The 15,430-nt window shown below is 35.0% G+C and overlaps 2 protein-coding genes and 1 long non-coding RNA gene across 6 annotated transcripts; all 3 read right to left on the bottom strand.

Moving 5' to 3' along the window:
- Window positions 1–2,543: 2,543 nt before the first annotated feature.
- Window positions 2,544–2,976, bottom strand: LOC129907483 (U-Kazal-Dg21.2-like). Its single transcript, XM_055983744.1, has 2 exons — window positions 2,735–2,976; window positions 2,544–2,660 (listed from the first exon to the last, which is right to left on the bottom strand). Exons 1-2 carry the CDS (start codon window positions 2,940–2,942, stop codon window positions 2,644–2,646), a joined length of 225 nt encoding a protein of 74 aa, XP_055839719.1. The 5' UTR covers window positions 2,943–2,976; the 3' UTR covers window positions 2,544–2,643.
- A 3,943-nt stretch (window positions 2,977–6,919) lies between these two features.
- On the bottom strand, window positions 6,920–8,743 carry LOC129907480 (opsin Rh1-like). Of its 4 annotated transcripts, none has more exons than XM_055983739.1 (6): window positions 8,415–8,743; window positions 8,275–8,358; window positions 7,718–8,208; window positions 7,513–7,660; window positions 7,176–7,453; window positions 6,920–7,102 (listed from the first exon to the last, which is right to left on the bottom strand). In XM_055983739.1, exons 2-6 carry the CDS (start codon window positions 8,332–8,334, stop codon window positions 6,976–6,978), a joined length of 1,104 nt encoding a protein of 367 aa, XP_055839714.1. In that variant the 5' UTR covers window positions 8,335–8,358; window positions 8,415–8,743; the 3' UTR covers window positions 6,920–6,975. The 4 variants fall into 4 exon arrangements, with proteins under 4 accessions (XP_055839714.1, XP_055839715.1, XP_055839716.1 ...); XM_055983740.1 differs by having other exon boundaries at window positions 8,275–8,350; XM_055983741.1 differs by lacking the exon at window positions 8,415–8,743 and having other exon boundaries at window positions 7,718–7,922; window positions 8,082–8,208; window positions 8,275–8,408.
- A 5,269-nt stretch (window positions 8,744–14,012) lies between these two features.
- Window positions 14,013–14,826, bottom strand: LOC129907485 (uncharacterized). Its single transcript, XR_008771042.1, has 2 exons — window positions 14,595–14,826; window positions 14,013–14,521 (listed from the first exon to the last, which is right to left on the bottom strand). It is a non-coding gene; the product is annotated as an uncharacterized LOC129907485 (long non-coding RNA).
- Window positions 14,827–15,430: the final 604 nt, after the last annotated feature.

Here is a 15,430-nt window from a genome sequence, read left to right as displayed (position 1 = left end):
GGACAAGTCCGGGACACGTCCGGGACATGGCCGGGACATGTCGTGAACACGTCTGGGACAAGTCTGGGACATGTCCGGGACATGTCTGGGACATGTCAGGGACATGTCTGGGACATGTCAGGGACATGTCAGGGACATATCCGGGACACGTCCGGAACATGTCCGGGACAAGTCCGGGACATGTCCGGGACACGTCCGGGACATGTCTGGGCTACACCTCTGACATTTCCGGGACACGTCCGGGACATTACCGGGACACGTCCGGGACACGTCCGGGACATGTCCGGGACACTTCTCGGACATGTCTGGGACACGTCCGGGACATGTCCGGGACACGTCCGGAACATGTCCGGGACATGTCCGGGACACGTCCGGAACATGTCCGGGACACGTCCGGAACATGTCCGGGACACGTCCGGGACATGTCTGGGCTACACCTCTGACATTTCCGGGACACGTCCGGGACATTACCGGGACACGTCCGGGACACGTCCGGGACACGTCTGGGACATGTCTGGGACACGTCCGGGACATGTCCGGGACATGTCCGGGACACGTCCGGGACATGTCCGGGACATGTCCGGGACACGTCCGGGACATTTCCGGGACACGTCGGGGACATTACCGGGACACGTCCGGGACATTACCGGGACACGTCCGGGACACGTCCGGGACACGTCCGGGACACGCCTGGGACATGTCCAGGACACGTCCGGGACATGTCCAGGACACGTCCGGGACATGTCCAGGACACGTCCGGGACATGTCCAGGACACGTCCGGGACATGTCCAGGACACGTCCGGGACATATCCGGGACAAGTCCGGGTGACATTCGGGACATGTCCGGGACACGTCCGGGACATATCCGGGACACGTCTGGGACATATCCGGGACACGTCCGGGACATATTTGGGACACATTCGGGACATATTAAGGACACGTTCGGGACACGTTCGAGACACGTTCGGGACATGTCCAGGACATGTCGTGGACACGTCTTGGACATGTCTGGGACATGTCTGGGACATGTCCGGGACACGTCTGGGACACGTCCGGGACACGTCCGGGACATGTCCTAGACACGTCTGGGACATGTTCGGGACACCACGGAACAAGACCGGGACCGTCTGGGACATGTCTGGGACACGTCCGCGACATGTCCCGGACGTGTCCCGTATATGTCCCGGACTTGTCCCGGACGTGTCCCGGACGTGTCCCGGACGTGTCCCGGAAGTGTCCCGGACATGTTCCGGACATGTCCCAGGTGTGTCCCAGACATGTCCCGGACGTGTCCCGGTAATGTCCCGGACTTGTCCCGGACATGTCCCGGACGTGTCCCGGACGTGTCCCGGAAGTGTCCCGGACATGTTCCGGACATGTCCCAGGTGTGTCCCAGACATGTCCCGGACGTGTCCCAGACATGTCCCGGACGTGTCCTGGTAATGTCCCGGACGTGTCCCGGAAGTGTACCGGACATGTTCCGGACATGTCCCAGGTGTGTCCCAGACATGTCCCGGACGTGTCCCGGACATGTCCCGGACGTGTCCCAGACATGTCCCGGACGTGTTACGGACATGTCCTGGTAATGTCCCGGACGTGTCCCGGAAGTGTCCCGGACATGTCCCGGACGTGTCCCGGACATGTCCCGGACGTGTCCCAGACATGTCCCGGACGTGTTACGGACATGTCCTGGTAATGTCCCTGACATGTCCCGGACGTGTCCCAGACATGTCCCGGACGTGTCCCAGACATGTCCCGGACGTGTCCTGGTAATGTCCCGGACGTGTCCCGGAAGTGTCCCGGACATGTTCCGGACATGTCCCGGACGTGTCCCGGACATGTCCCGGACGTGTCCCGGACATGTCCCGGACGTATCCCGGACATGTCCCGGACGTGTCCCGGACATGTCCCGGACGTGTCCCGTACATGTCCCGAACGTGTCCTGAATGTATCCCAAACGTGTCCCGAATGTTTCCCGAATATGTCCCGAATATGTCCCGAATGTGTCCCGAACGTGTCCTGAATGTATCCCGAACGTCAGAAACAGTTTTGCCCGAAAATTGTAGAGACAACCAGACAGGTCACAAGGAGTCTTGCAGCCACTATTTTTGGCGCTTTCACCAAAAAGCAGGCAGTTTCAATTTTCAGAAATGTTTGGTTTATCAGATTTCAAGTATAATCATTTGTTTTTAATTTTCTGATACATTTTGGTTTGTAATTTATGAAATGGAAAACCAACCAAAATATTTTTTTTTTCAAATATTTTTTTTTTTCAAATTTGGATTAGAAAAAAAACTCACGAAAATAGAAATAATTGAATTTTGAATTGAGTTAAAAATATTAACCAGCTCACTATTTTCAAAATGGAACTAGTATTTGAATTTTTATTTTATCTGAATGAAGATAAAAAAATCATCAAACAATTTTGTTCATGTAAACTTTTCTCTACTTTCTACATTCCTAAAAAGTATCCTTACTCATTTTATTTTAAAGAAAACAAGGATGTGATTAAGTTGCGCTTTTCAAGAAAAGCAGTAACGAATTTTTATTTTTTTTTTAATTTTTTTGTCAGGTTAACAATATAAGAAAACTTCGTCCAAAGATGTAATTCGTTAAGGTTGACATTTTTTAAAATTGTGCACTTAACACTTTGTCCATTCTGAAAATTGAAATCGTTTAATAAATTTATTATATTTCGAAATAAACCTTATCAGATTAGTAAAAAAAACTTACTTTCACCATCTCCGCACATATTGGCAGCATTCAAGCGGCAGGGACTCGAGAAGATCTTCTTGACGGAACCACGTTTGGCACAAACTGGCTCTTCAACATCGGGACAGTAGATTTGGCATAGACGTGGTTGGCTTTTTGACTTGGGAGCTGCAGCGCTCAATTGAACTGCTACAAAGCACAAAGCGAAGAATAGATATAAGAATTTCATTATGAGAAGTGTTTTTTGATAATTGATAAAATTGAAGTCATAAAGTGGGCTTTATATAGGAAAGCTTTCAGATCATAGATTCACTTGAATCAATAGAGAGAATAGCCTCAAGTGGTTGCAGTTAAAGTAAATATTGACTTAGAGTCTGGTTGAACAATTAAAATAAATGGTGTCCTACAAGTTAAATAAATAAATTAATTAGTTAAAAATATCAAACAATATGTTTTCAGCACGCGAACTTTATCATAATGTAGCACTTAAGAGTAACAAGAAAAATAATTAAAAAATAATAAAGTATAGTTTAATTTCAATTTACAAACAATATTAATTGAGAAATACAAACAAATGGGTAGGTTTTGGCAGTTATACTTTATGGAGGCTATTAAACACCCGTCACTTTGAATTGAAAAATAAGATATATACAACAAGTTTTTGATCAATTTTCAACGGGCAGTATCTTGAAGAAAAATGGTCGTGCAGCAAATTTAATAGAAAGCAAATTATATTTTCAAGTGTTTATTTTGGTACCTGAACTTCAAAATTGGTTTGAGTATTAGGGTGGCTCAAAAAAATCGAGTATCTTTTTTTTGATTTTATACTTCGAAAAATCGATTACCTCCAGAACATGCTAACCAAATATGAGCTCTTAATAAAGAAATGGAAAGAACCTCCGCTTCACAGTTTTTAATTTTTACATACGTTACGATACGAATATCTTCTAAACGGTTAAAGCAATCGATTTAACACCAGGAACGTTTAAACTACTACAAGATTACATCTTACTAACTTGATAATAATGACTTTTTAGTGAATTAGAAAACTTTGAAAAAGATGTTTTACTTTTTCAAAATTTTCTAATTTTTTTTTTCAATTTTTTTTTTACTTTGACCTCGAATATTTTTCTAATGGGAAATGGTAACGGAGTTACATACGAATACTAGAGTTATGCGCGACAAAGTTACGCAAAACCGAAGTTATGAAAAACCAGAGTTATGAACACCAAAGCCATGAAACGATGTTTTTTGGGTTGGCAATCATTGAGATGAACGATATACGTGAGGAACGTACCAAAAAGCTAGAGCGTATAAGTTGAGTCAAGGCAAGAAAAAAATTGTATGAGACGGGGGTGTCTATTCCCTTCCGTTTAGCCGGAAAAAAAATGACTTAATTTGGAAAAAAAATTATTTAAAATCAACGGTTACACCAAAAGTAACGTACTGTACGTTTTTGTAAAGCCAAAAACTATATCTTTAAATATATTTTTAAATATTGCTGTTTAATTGACTAGTTTTTGAAAAATTAGTTTTCAAAATCAAAATTTTGAAAAAAATGTGAAAAAATAAATTTCGAACTTATTTCTTTCAAAATTTTATGTAATTACAGTAAAACCCGGATAAGTACCTCACCTTGAATGACTCGTTTTGAATGGCACTAAAGCGGGTTAAGCACTTACAAGAACCCGCTTAAGTGCTCATAGGCACTTATCTCTTTATTTATTCAATAATAAAAAATAACATGTTTGATAACTAAAAAAATAATCTTCACAAATAAAATTTACTTTGAAAGTTTAAAATAGCTAACAAGTTAGTTTTTACCTTTAGTAAAATTTTTGAATTTAAATGCGCTATAGCAAACGAAGTTTTTCTTATTGTTGAAACTTGTTTCAAATGTGTACTTAAAAGAAATTTCTGCAAGTAAATTCAATTATAAGTATTTGAAATAGCAGGTAATTAAGCGGGGAGGTACTTAAGAGATGAGTTATATATGAAAAAATCCTTAAAATTTTGGTTCTAAAAAAACAAAGGTACTTATGCGGGTTAGGCACTTAAGCGAGAGGCACTTATCCGGGTTTTACGTAAGTGCTAATTTAAATTTTATATTCTTATGTTTTATGTTCTTATTTATTTTTAAATGAAAACTTAAAACTGGATCCAAAAAGGTCTTGTCGTTTTCGATAAATTAAAAAAAAAGCAAAACTACTTTTTTTTCAAAAAAGCCATATATTTCTTTCAAAATTAATTTTTCAAAAACCTACAATTTTTTTCTTGCCTTGACTCAACCTATTCGCTCTAGGTTTTTGGTACGTTCCTCTCGTATATCGTTCATCGCATTGGTTGCCAACTCATAACTCTGGTTTTTCATAACTTCGGTTTTTCGTAACTTTGGTCTTTCATAACTTCGATTTTTTGACGCGCGTAACTCTGTCGCGCATAACTCTGGTGTTCATAACTTCGTCGGTTTCTCCTCTCTGATTATTAGAATTGTTGAATTTATTACAAAATTAAGAAAAAAAAAACAAATTTTTAATAATTTTCACAAAATTTTGACCTCAAAGGAACTTTTTATTTTTTATTAATCGAGCTTAAAGAGACTCCTTTTATTTCATGTCACAATTATTGGATTTGGATTGGAGGGAAACTTTTAAAATGCATTTTTTTGGAAAATTTGAAAAATATAGATTTGTAATTTTTGTACCTAAATTCATTCCCCTGTTCACTACGAACCAAAGCTAATACATATTTAGAATATCAAAAAAGTGTTCTTACAATAAAAGACGCGAAATTTAATTGTCTACGTTTTTTGCATAACCATACAAACAAACTGCTGGGTCATCATAAATGAACTGTACTATTAGCCAGAGCCGGAAATAAGTGTATGTTTTTGTCTTCTTGCAGATGGTCCAATAGATCTGCAAATGGCTTCATGACAATGCAATATTTTATATTTCAAAGACTGAAAGTAATTTTCTGAAAACTCATGAATTGACAGCTTCCTGCATAAATCATTAAGCTTAGTCGAATGAAATAAAATTTTGGAAACCAGCATCATATGTTGAGTTCCAACGCGTTACTACTGGGGTAGTAAGCGATTTACCCAATGTATCTACTTATTAAGACCTCAGATGATTTCGTCTATCTTGTTTTTTTCCGGAGATTATTGCAGTTTTTGAATGTCATTCCAAAACATTGTATTATTAATAGTGAGCCATGGACAATAAAAGGGAGCGGCTCAAAATTCTGACTTAAAAATTTAGCTTTTAAACGAAAATCTGATTTTTAAAAATTCTATTTTTCTTTCAAAACTTTGAAAACTAGAATTTTGAAAGCAAAATTGTGAAAAGCAGAATTATGAAAAACAGAATATTGAAAAACCGAATCTGGAAAGCAGAATTTCGAAAAAAGTATTTTGATCTCGGCAGAATTTTTACCCCAATTATATCAATTACCTGTTAGATGTCTGTTGTATAGACTTTTATCACTTTTCATAATTTTTAGAAAATCTGTTGTTGCAAGCAAGCTTAGAGTGTGACTGGTACACCCAACATGTTTTGGCAAAACTTTAAGTGAGACCACACAACTGAACTCTGGAATCTCTTTATCATCAAACTCTAAATTTTGAATGCCGAAATGAACCGTTATCGGTAATAGTGGCAACGATATTTTGATAATTTAAATTAAAGTTCTCATTTGTCTCTGTCACCTGAAAATCTTGTACACGCTAGTGCAACCTAAAAAACCGGGTACTCGTACTTGAAAGTACTTTAGTACCAAAATACTTAAGTACTTTACAGCTCTGCTACGAACTCATATCTTTAATTCAAAACTTGTTTTGGAGCTTGGGTCCAAAGATAACTGCATCCAAACTTTGATTGCAAATTACTCCGCAACCAGATCTCAAAGGAACTCTTAGTTTTCATTTATAAAGCATTTAAAGAGACCTTTCTTTTGATGTCTCACTTGATAGATTTGAAGGAAATTTTTTAAAATGCATTTTTTTGGAGAAGTAACCTGGGATTTTTTTTTTCGAAAGTTAAACACAACTTGATTCCAAATAACTCGGCAACAAGACCTTAAAGAAACTTTGGTTTTCCATTTATTATTCGAGGTTAAACAGACCTTTCTTTTGATGTCTCACTCGACGGATTTGGAGGATGTTTTTTTTTTTAAATTAAAACACTTCAAAGGAATTAAGATTGTCAATGCTTATTTTATTTAAAGTAAGAATGATGCGTTTTGTTATATTTTAAAAATATTTATGTACTAGTTTCCTGTTCTTTGATAGTGGCTTCTGAAGAAATTTCACTTTTAACTGGTTCCTCAGTTTTTCCACAAACTAGACAAGAGAATCGTTCTCTTAGAGCTAAACGATACTTCGGATGACTTAATATGAAAGAAAAAGAAAGAACTTAAATAAATACTTCATCAAACACTCTAAACAAGACAAAACCTTTACCTTATACCATAAACAACTGGATTATAAGAAGATCCAGCTTTAGCAAATGCTGCTCCCCAAATTGAAATTGTTGGTGTTAGAGCATCGGATTCAAAAAATCCCATAAAATTTAATATTCCATAAGGAGTCCATGATAGAAACCAAAGTGAAATAGATATTAAAGCTATTTTAGCTAATTTTCCTTCGGTACTTTTATTGGCATCTTCTGAGGAACGTAATGATTTGACGTTCATTTTTTTAGCTTGTTCACGCATTGCTTTTTCATGAGCGGATACAGCCTTAAGAAGAAAGATGGAAAAATATTTATTTGTTCTTACTTAAAACGGTTTTAACTTACTGCCATAATAAACCAATAAGAATAGCAAATCAGAAAAAATGGGAGGATATAGCAAGCAATTGTGTAAGCTATAAGATAGCTTTTGGGGTTCCAGTCTTGTGTTAAATAATCAACACCACATGAAGTCAAATTTCCTTCGGGAACATATCTGAAAATATAAAAAGTTTAAATTTTTTTGGTATATTAAATATTTTTACTCAGTTACCTGCTCCATCCCAACATTGGTGCAACGGTCCAAAATGCCGAAAACACCCAGATGCCAATAATCTTAACCACAGCAAGCTTAACTGTCATCGGACGCCCAGCTACGCCCTTCACTATTACTTCAAATCTATCTACCGCTATCATGCACATAGTCCAAATAGATGCACATCCAAAAATTGATCCCAACATCCCATAAATATCACAAACTAGCGGTCCCAATACCCATGTTTCGTGGAATAAGTTTATTGTAATCATGGGACAAGCCGTAGCCATCATGGAAAAATCCGAAAATGCCAAGTTTAAAACAAGCAAATTTGCTGGTGTCCTTAAAGCTTTTGTGGTTGAAAATATATAAACTACCATACCGTTACCAAAAAATGATAGTACCCCAGCCATTGCTAGAAAAGTGCCAAGAATTTTCGTCATCAAAGGGTCCATAGGTGCGAATCGATTCCAATAGGGATGTATAAGGTGTAACATATCCGGAGTGACCTGAATGTTGTGTAATAAAAATGATTTCCAAAAATAACTCCACTGAAATAAAAGTTTGTAACTTACTTTATCAACAACGGAACCATTTGTTAGATCCAGATATTGCGGTCCAATTAAGGATGGCATCCTGTTAAGGAGTGATCTATATTCCTTTCGTTTTAGAATTTTTTTAAAAAAACTTTACTTTTGAAAATATCCATATCTACCTCTTCTAATTGTATTTTTTCGTTTGACTTGAAGAAACCTTAGTCTGAGTATTATATATATTCTATTTTGTCTTTTAATCTTCTGGATATTCTTTGCTTATTAACTTAATTATCCCTTGAGGTTGCCGCATTTTTATTTTATCGGTTCACAGTAGAACCACATTAAATGCATCTTAAAATACATAAAAAAGCATAGACTCCAATTTAGAGCGAATATTTCCTCTTGGTACAACATTTAGAGTTTGCTCGTCGCATGACCTGATTCAATTTCCATTGCACGCTACCCAACTTACATTTCAGCTTCGGTAAAGGTTTTACAGAAGCTTCATTTCAGCTTCGGTAAAGGTTTTACAGAAGCTTCATTTCAGCTTCTTTTTAACTTTAGTAAGATTGTTGGGCTAGGAAAAAGGAGAACGTTATACAAGTTTGAACCTTTATAAGAATGTTCTTATAAGGTCTATAAGAAGCTTAAACGGAGCTTTACCGAAGCTTTGAGATTTGACAGATAGCTTCGGGAGATCTTCTATAGCTCTTTAATACATGTCTTATCGAAATTAAGAAATCAACTACAAAAACAAAAAATTTATTTTCTTTTATAATTGGTTTGGATTTGATTATAGATCATGAATTTTATCTTTTAATCGGAAATTATATATAACATTCCATTTGTTCAGGAATCGAACTTCGTATTTGCTTTGTAGTAGTCCACCATTCTACCCACTCGGCCATCCAGTATATTAATTAATGAAATCAAAAACTTAATCAGTTCAAATAGCAGTAGTGTCAAAACAAACAAATGTCCGAGCTAAATTATTCAATGTCAAAACCAAAACCAAAAAATGTATAATTTCTGTAAAACTTCTATAAATTCACTAACCAAGCTTATCCGAAAAACAAGCTTTCTTCGGTTAAGTTTCCTTAACAGTATTAAAACAACTTATTAGAAGTTGTTAAACATGCTCGAACTTCTATAAGCAATTGACAAGCTGTATAAAAAGTAGTACCTGCGAGATTTCAATTTACAGAAGCTCTTGTGTTAGTTGGGTATCCATTGCTTCGCTCTTCTTTTGTATTTCCAGTTGAGGGAACTTGTTGGTTTTACATTTTTTATCCCGAGTTGGAGATTTTCTAGACCTCTTATCCCGAAGTTGGTAGCATTGCTTGTTTTAATTCAGTAAGGTTTCCTGTTGTAGGCTTACTTCTCCTGCTGACTGGTTTCTTTAGCTGTTTTTGATATTAAATGGGGCCATTTCATCTTATTTATTGCCTTTTCAAACTGTTATATGGCGTTTTGATGTCTTTGCAGACTTTTTCTGCTTTTTGCATGTCGCCTCATTAAAGCGGTTCTACCGTGACTACCTATTTATTTAAAACTATCCATGTCATCAAAAAATTGTGTTTGATTATCTTTAATACGAATTCTAATTCTATCTTATGCGCGGCTAATTACCATCAACGATACATTGAAAAGGCTTCACCACACAATACTATTTTAAATCCCTTTGTCGGTTGGTTAAGTCTTCAAAAGCCACATTCACTTTATTCACTTCATAGATGATTTTTAAGATATAGAAGCTAAAAAGTGGATATGTGATATGATTGTATAATTGAATATCACCTTTATGGTTCGATTCGAAATGTCGTTAGTTGACTAGGTTTTTGTCATTAAACTCATTGTTGTTAATGTATTGTGAAAAAATAATGTTAGTTCCTAAGTGATTTTTTAGTTGTGAATTGGATACAATATTCGAAGTCTTCTTAAAACGCATTTAAACGTCGTAAATGGTATGGATGATATGAAAATTACATTTGATTTTTTGGACATAAGGTAAGTCTAAATAATTTAATAGTTTTCAAATAAATTAAGAAAGTCGTCAGTAAAATATTGAAATAGGAGGCATCGCTAAAGCTGAGATTTCTTAGAGCGTTTGAAAACATTTTTTTACTTGAGGATTTCCTTCAGTAATAAACTAAAATTTGAGGAAAACTTAAAATTGTTGCAATGAAAAAAAAAAACACATTTTTTACCCCTACATCCTAAAATCAGGAGGTTATTTGCCAAAATCAAAATATACCATTTTTCTATTTTTAATGAGTCCTACAAAATATACCAGACCCAAGAAAATTATTATTTTTTTTAAGTTTGTTTTTGTCACATTGGTAGTAGTAGAAAGGTAGTTCTCATAAAACCGTTTTCTTGTTCTCTGACTTTCTCTTTAATGACTTAACGGAGTTCCACCAAAAATATCGATACCAAATCATAAAAATGTATGAATTAATTTCTCGGATCCCACTGATTTCAAATTTTTCTCAACTATAAGGCTGTGAAAATAAAAAATTTACAATATTTCTAGTTTTAAATTTCCTAGCTATGTTTCTTTGGGGGAGTCATTCCGTAATTTTAAAAATGATAATCAAAAGGACGATAATCGTCTCACAGTTTGAGAATCCTTAAAGCTATTTAAAATCATGCCTGATTCTAATTTCCTAAATAGTTTATATTTATAAAAGTTTTTGTATCCTTACAAGTCGTGTAAGTCTAGGTGACTTAGTAGATGCCTCTAACTCGGGTTGCAGAGGTTCGTCTCCCGAAATTGGAATTGTTTTTTTTTTCTAGTAGTCAATAATCGTCAATAAATAAACGATAGCTAAATAGGTCTACTTTTTGGAGAATTTATTCTTGTTTGGGTGCAATTTTTGATTATATAAAAGTATTTAGGAATTTATTCCAATCATCGATTAAATTGCAAACTCCACAAACTAAAAAAATAATGATCAATTTCTACAAATAACCATAATGTTATAGTAAATTATTTTAATGCTTATGTGTAAGGAAACACTATTCGTAAGGTATGTTTTAAGTTTTTTGGAATTTATTTCAATCACCTTATACATTGCAAAAAGCAACAAAACAAAATCCATCCGTTGAAAATTCAAAAGTTTAATTTTCGTGTTTCGTTAATTTGTTCGTGTTTATTTTGCAAAATGTAAGTACCTCTCATTAATTTACATATATAGATAATATAAAACCAATATAATGTATGTATATATTATTTTGCTTATAGGTCAGTAACGCAAACACAAATGACCCTAATGCTAAATTATATAGAGGACCCACCAAGATTTAGCAAAAGTGTACAAGCCAAATACGGAACATGGGAAGCTGGGAATAATTTCAAGACTTACGAAAAATATCACCGTGTTCATTTAAATTCATAAAACTTCGTAAAGTGATGTAAAAATTCATTAATTCTCGATCAAATATTTCATTAAAATACGGCCGTTTTGGTTAGTTTTTTCATTAACGTATGAAAGCCAATTTTTCATCGGCTGAAAATTAATTAAATTTTCGTTGGCTCAACGAATTTTTTCGTTGTATTTACGTAAGGATTTGGTTCAGTGTACATGATAGGTAAGTGTAAGTAAATGAGGCAAAAAAAAAATTTAAGATATTTCGACAAAAACTTAGGTAGGTACTGTAAATTTACTGTCCGCTCTTTCCCGCCAAAAAAAAAATCCTTACATTAAAAATTTTGTTTAGACTTATTTGATTCTTCATCCTTATTGCAGAAGAAGGCTTTTTACTTAGTTTCATGATGATACCAATTTGGCAATTTCATTTAAGATATTTCGACAAAAACTTAGGTACTGTAAATTTACCATCCACTCTTTCCCGCCAAAAAAAAAAAATCCTTACATTAAAAATTTTGTTTAGACTTATTTGATTCTTCATCCTTATTGCAGAAGAAGGCTTTTTAATTAGTTTCATGTAATACCAATTTCATTTATATTTTATATTAATTAAATATTAAATGCTTCCGAGCACGTGCGAGGCATTTAAATATTATTTAAAGGAGCGTAACATATTATTTTTTATGAAAGCAAAAGTACCTACTGAAAAAGAAATACAAAAAGTGTGTTTTTTTTTCTAAAATAGATAGGGTTAAATTTTTTTGCCGACAATTGACTTTTCTTTTGTTATATTTCCATAAATTGTATGACTGTATGAATGGTAAAGCTGATATAGAATGAGGAACGAATATAATAATTGAAAAAAAATTTTGCACCTCGGTTGAACACTCCAAGGATTATGTATGCATGAACAGTTCAATAATGGATTGCATTTTCTGCATCGCACTGTTCTAGACCATTCAATGTCAGCGTGGCAATGTTATGAGTTTTTCATTTTGTTTTAAAGATAAAAAAAAAATAATCCAATTTCTTTCATAAAACGTTCTTACATTGACATAGAAATTAATAAGTTGTCAGCGCCCTGTTGTCTGTGGTATAATTTTGGTGTGGAATGAGAAAATAAAGATAATGAAAAAAAAGTCCAGTCCAGTTCGTCTTTTTTTAAAATCAGTTTCGGCAAAATATTTTTTAAAAAAATGTAAGATCTTGGTAGCAAAATATATTGTACAACTGCGATTAGGCCTAGGGATGGGAAAAACCGGCCGGTTTAAACCGGTTTCGTTTTTTTGTTTCCGTCAACCGGTTTTTTCGGTTTGTTTGTTCTACCGGTTTAAACCGGTTTTTGCGAAAAAAAACCAAAAAAAAACGGCTGAAAAAAAACGTCGAACAAAAAAAAAAAGACCCGACGAGACAAAAAACTGAAAACCCTCAAAACTTTCATTAACTCTCTCAACTAACCATATTATTATAAATTTTCATTCATATTCAGCTTAAAAAATTCCTCAAAACTCCTACTAAGGGCCGGTTTGTTCACACTCGATTATCTTTTAATCAAGGAATTTTGTATGGAATAATCCTTGATTAAAAGATAATCGACTGTGAACAAACTAGGGCTAAGAGTGAGTTAAGAACGAAATCAAACTAAAAAAAGCTTAGCTTAGGGGTTTTCTTCGAAAAGTTTTTTTTTTTTAGTTGACAAATTAAGTTAAATTTTATTTTTGTTATCAAATCAAGCAAAAAAACCGAAAACCGGTTTTTCCAAAAACCGTAGGTGTCTAAAGATACAATACCCATAGAAGACTCCTGGTCAACCTTTACCCGCCAAAAATCGACTCGATACGAGGTGGAACTGAAAACGCACGATGAAAAAGAGGATGCTCCTAGGATGAAAAAAAAATCCGTCAAGTTATTGAACAGGCAAAAAGAAATGTTGGTTAGTCCCAAAAAAAAGGTATTAGGTAATAATTTCTTTACTTTGAATCATACAAATCTTGACATTACTAGGGCCCGTATGATACCTACTTCTCTTTTTTCTTGTTTTTAATAATTCAAAAAAAAAAAAGAGAGCAGTACGACATGTTTGAAATACAAAATTACATGCAGAGTGAGCGCATAAGCAAAATAAACAAAAAGCACTGACTGAAAAAAGCAAACTTATTTTCTTTTTTAGAACATTTTTAGTACTTTCTTGTGACATTTTTGGCTTTTGCTAATTTTGTTTACGCGCTCACACTTCATGTGATTTTGTATTTTATGTCGCACTACTCTGTTTTTTTTTTTAAATATTAAAAATACAAAAAAAAAGAAGTATCATACGGGCTTTAAATAAATGTTATATTTTCTCAAAAATAAAAAAAAACTGTAGCTCTCATAAAAAGTATTTTTTTTTTATTCATTGATTAACAAATTGTTACCACTGAAATATCGTTCAATTAAAACATTTCTGTCCAGCCTCAGTTTTCACTGAAGTCGGGTCGAAGAAATAACTTCAATGGCCTGTAGAAGTAGATCTTCGACCAAATTAACCCTTGGATCCGAGACTAGTCCAATATAATTTAAGATATCAAGTTAAGCTGGAATTATTCAGAGAGTGTTGAAAATATAATGGAATATATTTTAACCATAAGCGAAGCCAGGCCATCGAAAAACAACTTCGGACCATTCTTTGCACGGTGATTGAGAAGTATGTATGCATTCCTTTCGGTTTTTGAAAAACTCAGCATTATTTCCACCAATCTTATGATGTCGGGCAATCTAGCTTTCCCATGAAATTCTGCTGTTGTTCTTATGACATCAGCGTCACTTGATGGAAATCTTATAAACTCTATAATTTTCCTGCTGAGCTGCTCGTACAAATTTTTAATTATTCGGTAAACCGTTGATTGGCTAAAATAGAACAAATCACCTCAAACAGTCTGAAAAGAAGAAGAAGAATAAACATTATTTAGGTTGCACAAACAAAATACCTAACAAAAACAATGTTCTTACTAATTGAACAATATCTGATATAAATATGTTACATAATATCTCAAGGCCGCCAAAATTTGTTTGATTAGTTCTGGAGGTGCTGGCAGTCCTCTGTTGTTTTGAGCTTAAGACAATGCGATTTCCGTTAAAAATAAGTGGAATTCGCTTAAATTCTGTTAATTTTAAGGTAAACTTAATTTTAATGTGAGTTTTCATCTTAAAAAACCGACAAAAATACAAATTTTAGTCAGAATTTAGCTTTAGTTGCAGTTTATCATACTTATTTCCTAATAGGCTAATGGTAAAGCATTCGCCAAGTGACCCAGTTATAGGTTCGATTCTCAGTGGCTGCCAGTTTTTTTTTTTTTTTTTTTGTTAAAATGTTTCCACATGAAAACAAGATGATTTTCCGCTTAAATAAGAAGATTTGTCCGATTAATTTAAGATAAAAGTCCTCTTTGGAAAAAAACCATGCAGAAATGTTCTTTTTCTGCACTTAATTTAAATGATGATTTCTATTTCAGTTTAGTTTTTCTTTACGAAGTTTCACAATACTTGGAAAGTTTACTTAGCATTATTTCTGATTCAAACGCATGCAAGTTGGCTGAGTGTTTTGAAGAAACCTATTTGAAAGAGAATGCAAGGTATCCTCCAGAGCAAAGCATTTTCCAGAACACAAGATAATGTAGAGGCATGGCATCTTTGATTAAAGGTGTTAGTTGTTCGGAATCATGCAGGGTGTCGGCTGTACAAAATAATAAATGACTTAAAGAAAGATCTTAATATTGCTAAAACTAGAGATGATTTTCAGCTTAAATTAAGTGGTTTTCTATTAAATTTGCGCATTCAAGACGTTA

This window comes from Episyrphus balteatus, chromosome 1, assembly GCF_945859705.1.
Source record: "Episyrphus balteatus chromosome 1, idEpiBalt1.1, whole genome shotgun sequence".
Classification (NCBI taxonomy): Eukaryota; Metazoa; Arthropoda; class Insecta; order Diptera; family Syrphidae; genus Episyrphus; species Episyrphus balteatus.
Note: the sequence above shows the minus strand (reverse complement) of the source record. Positions and strands in the feature narration are given on the sequence as shown.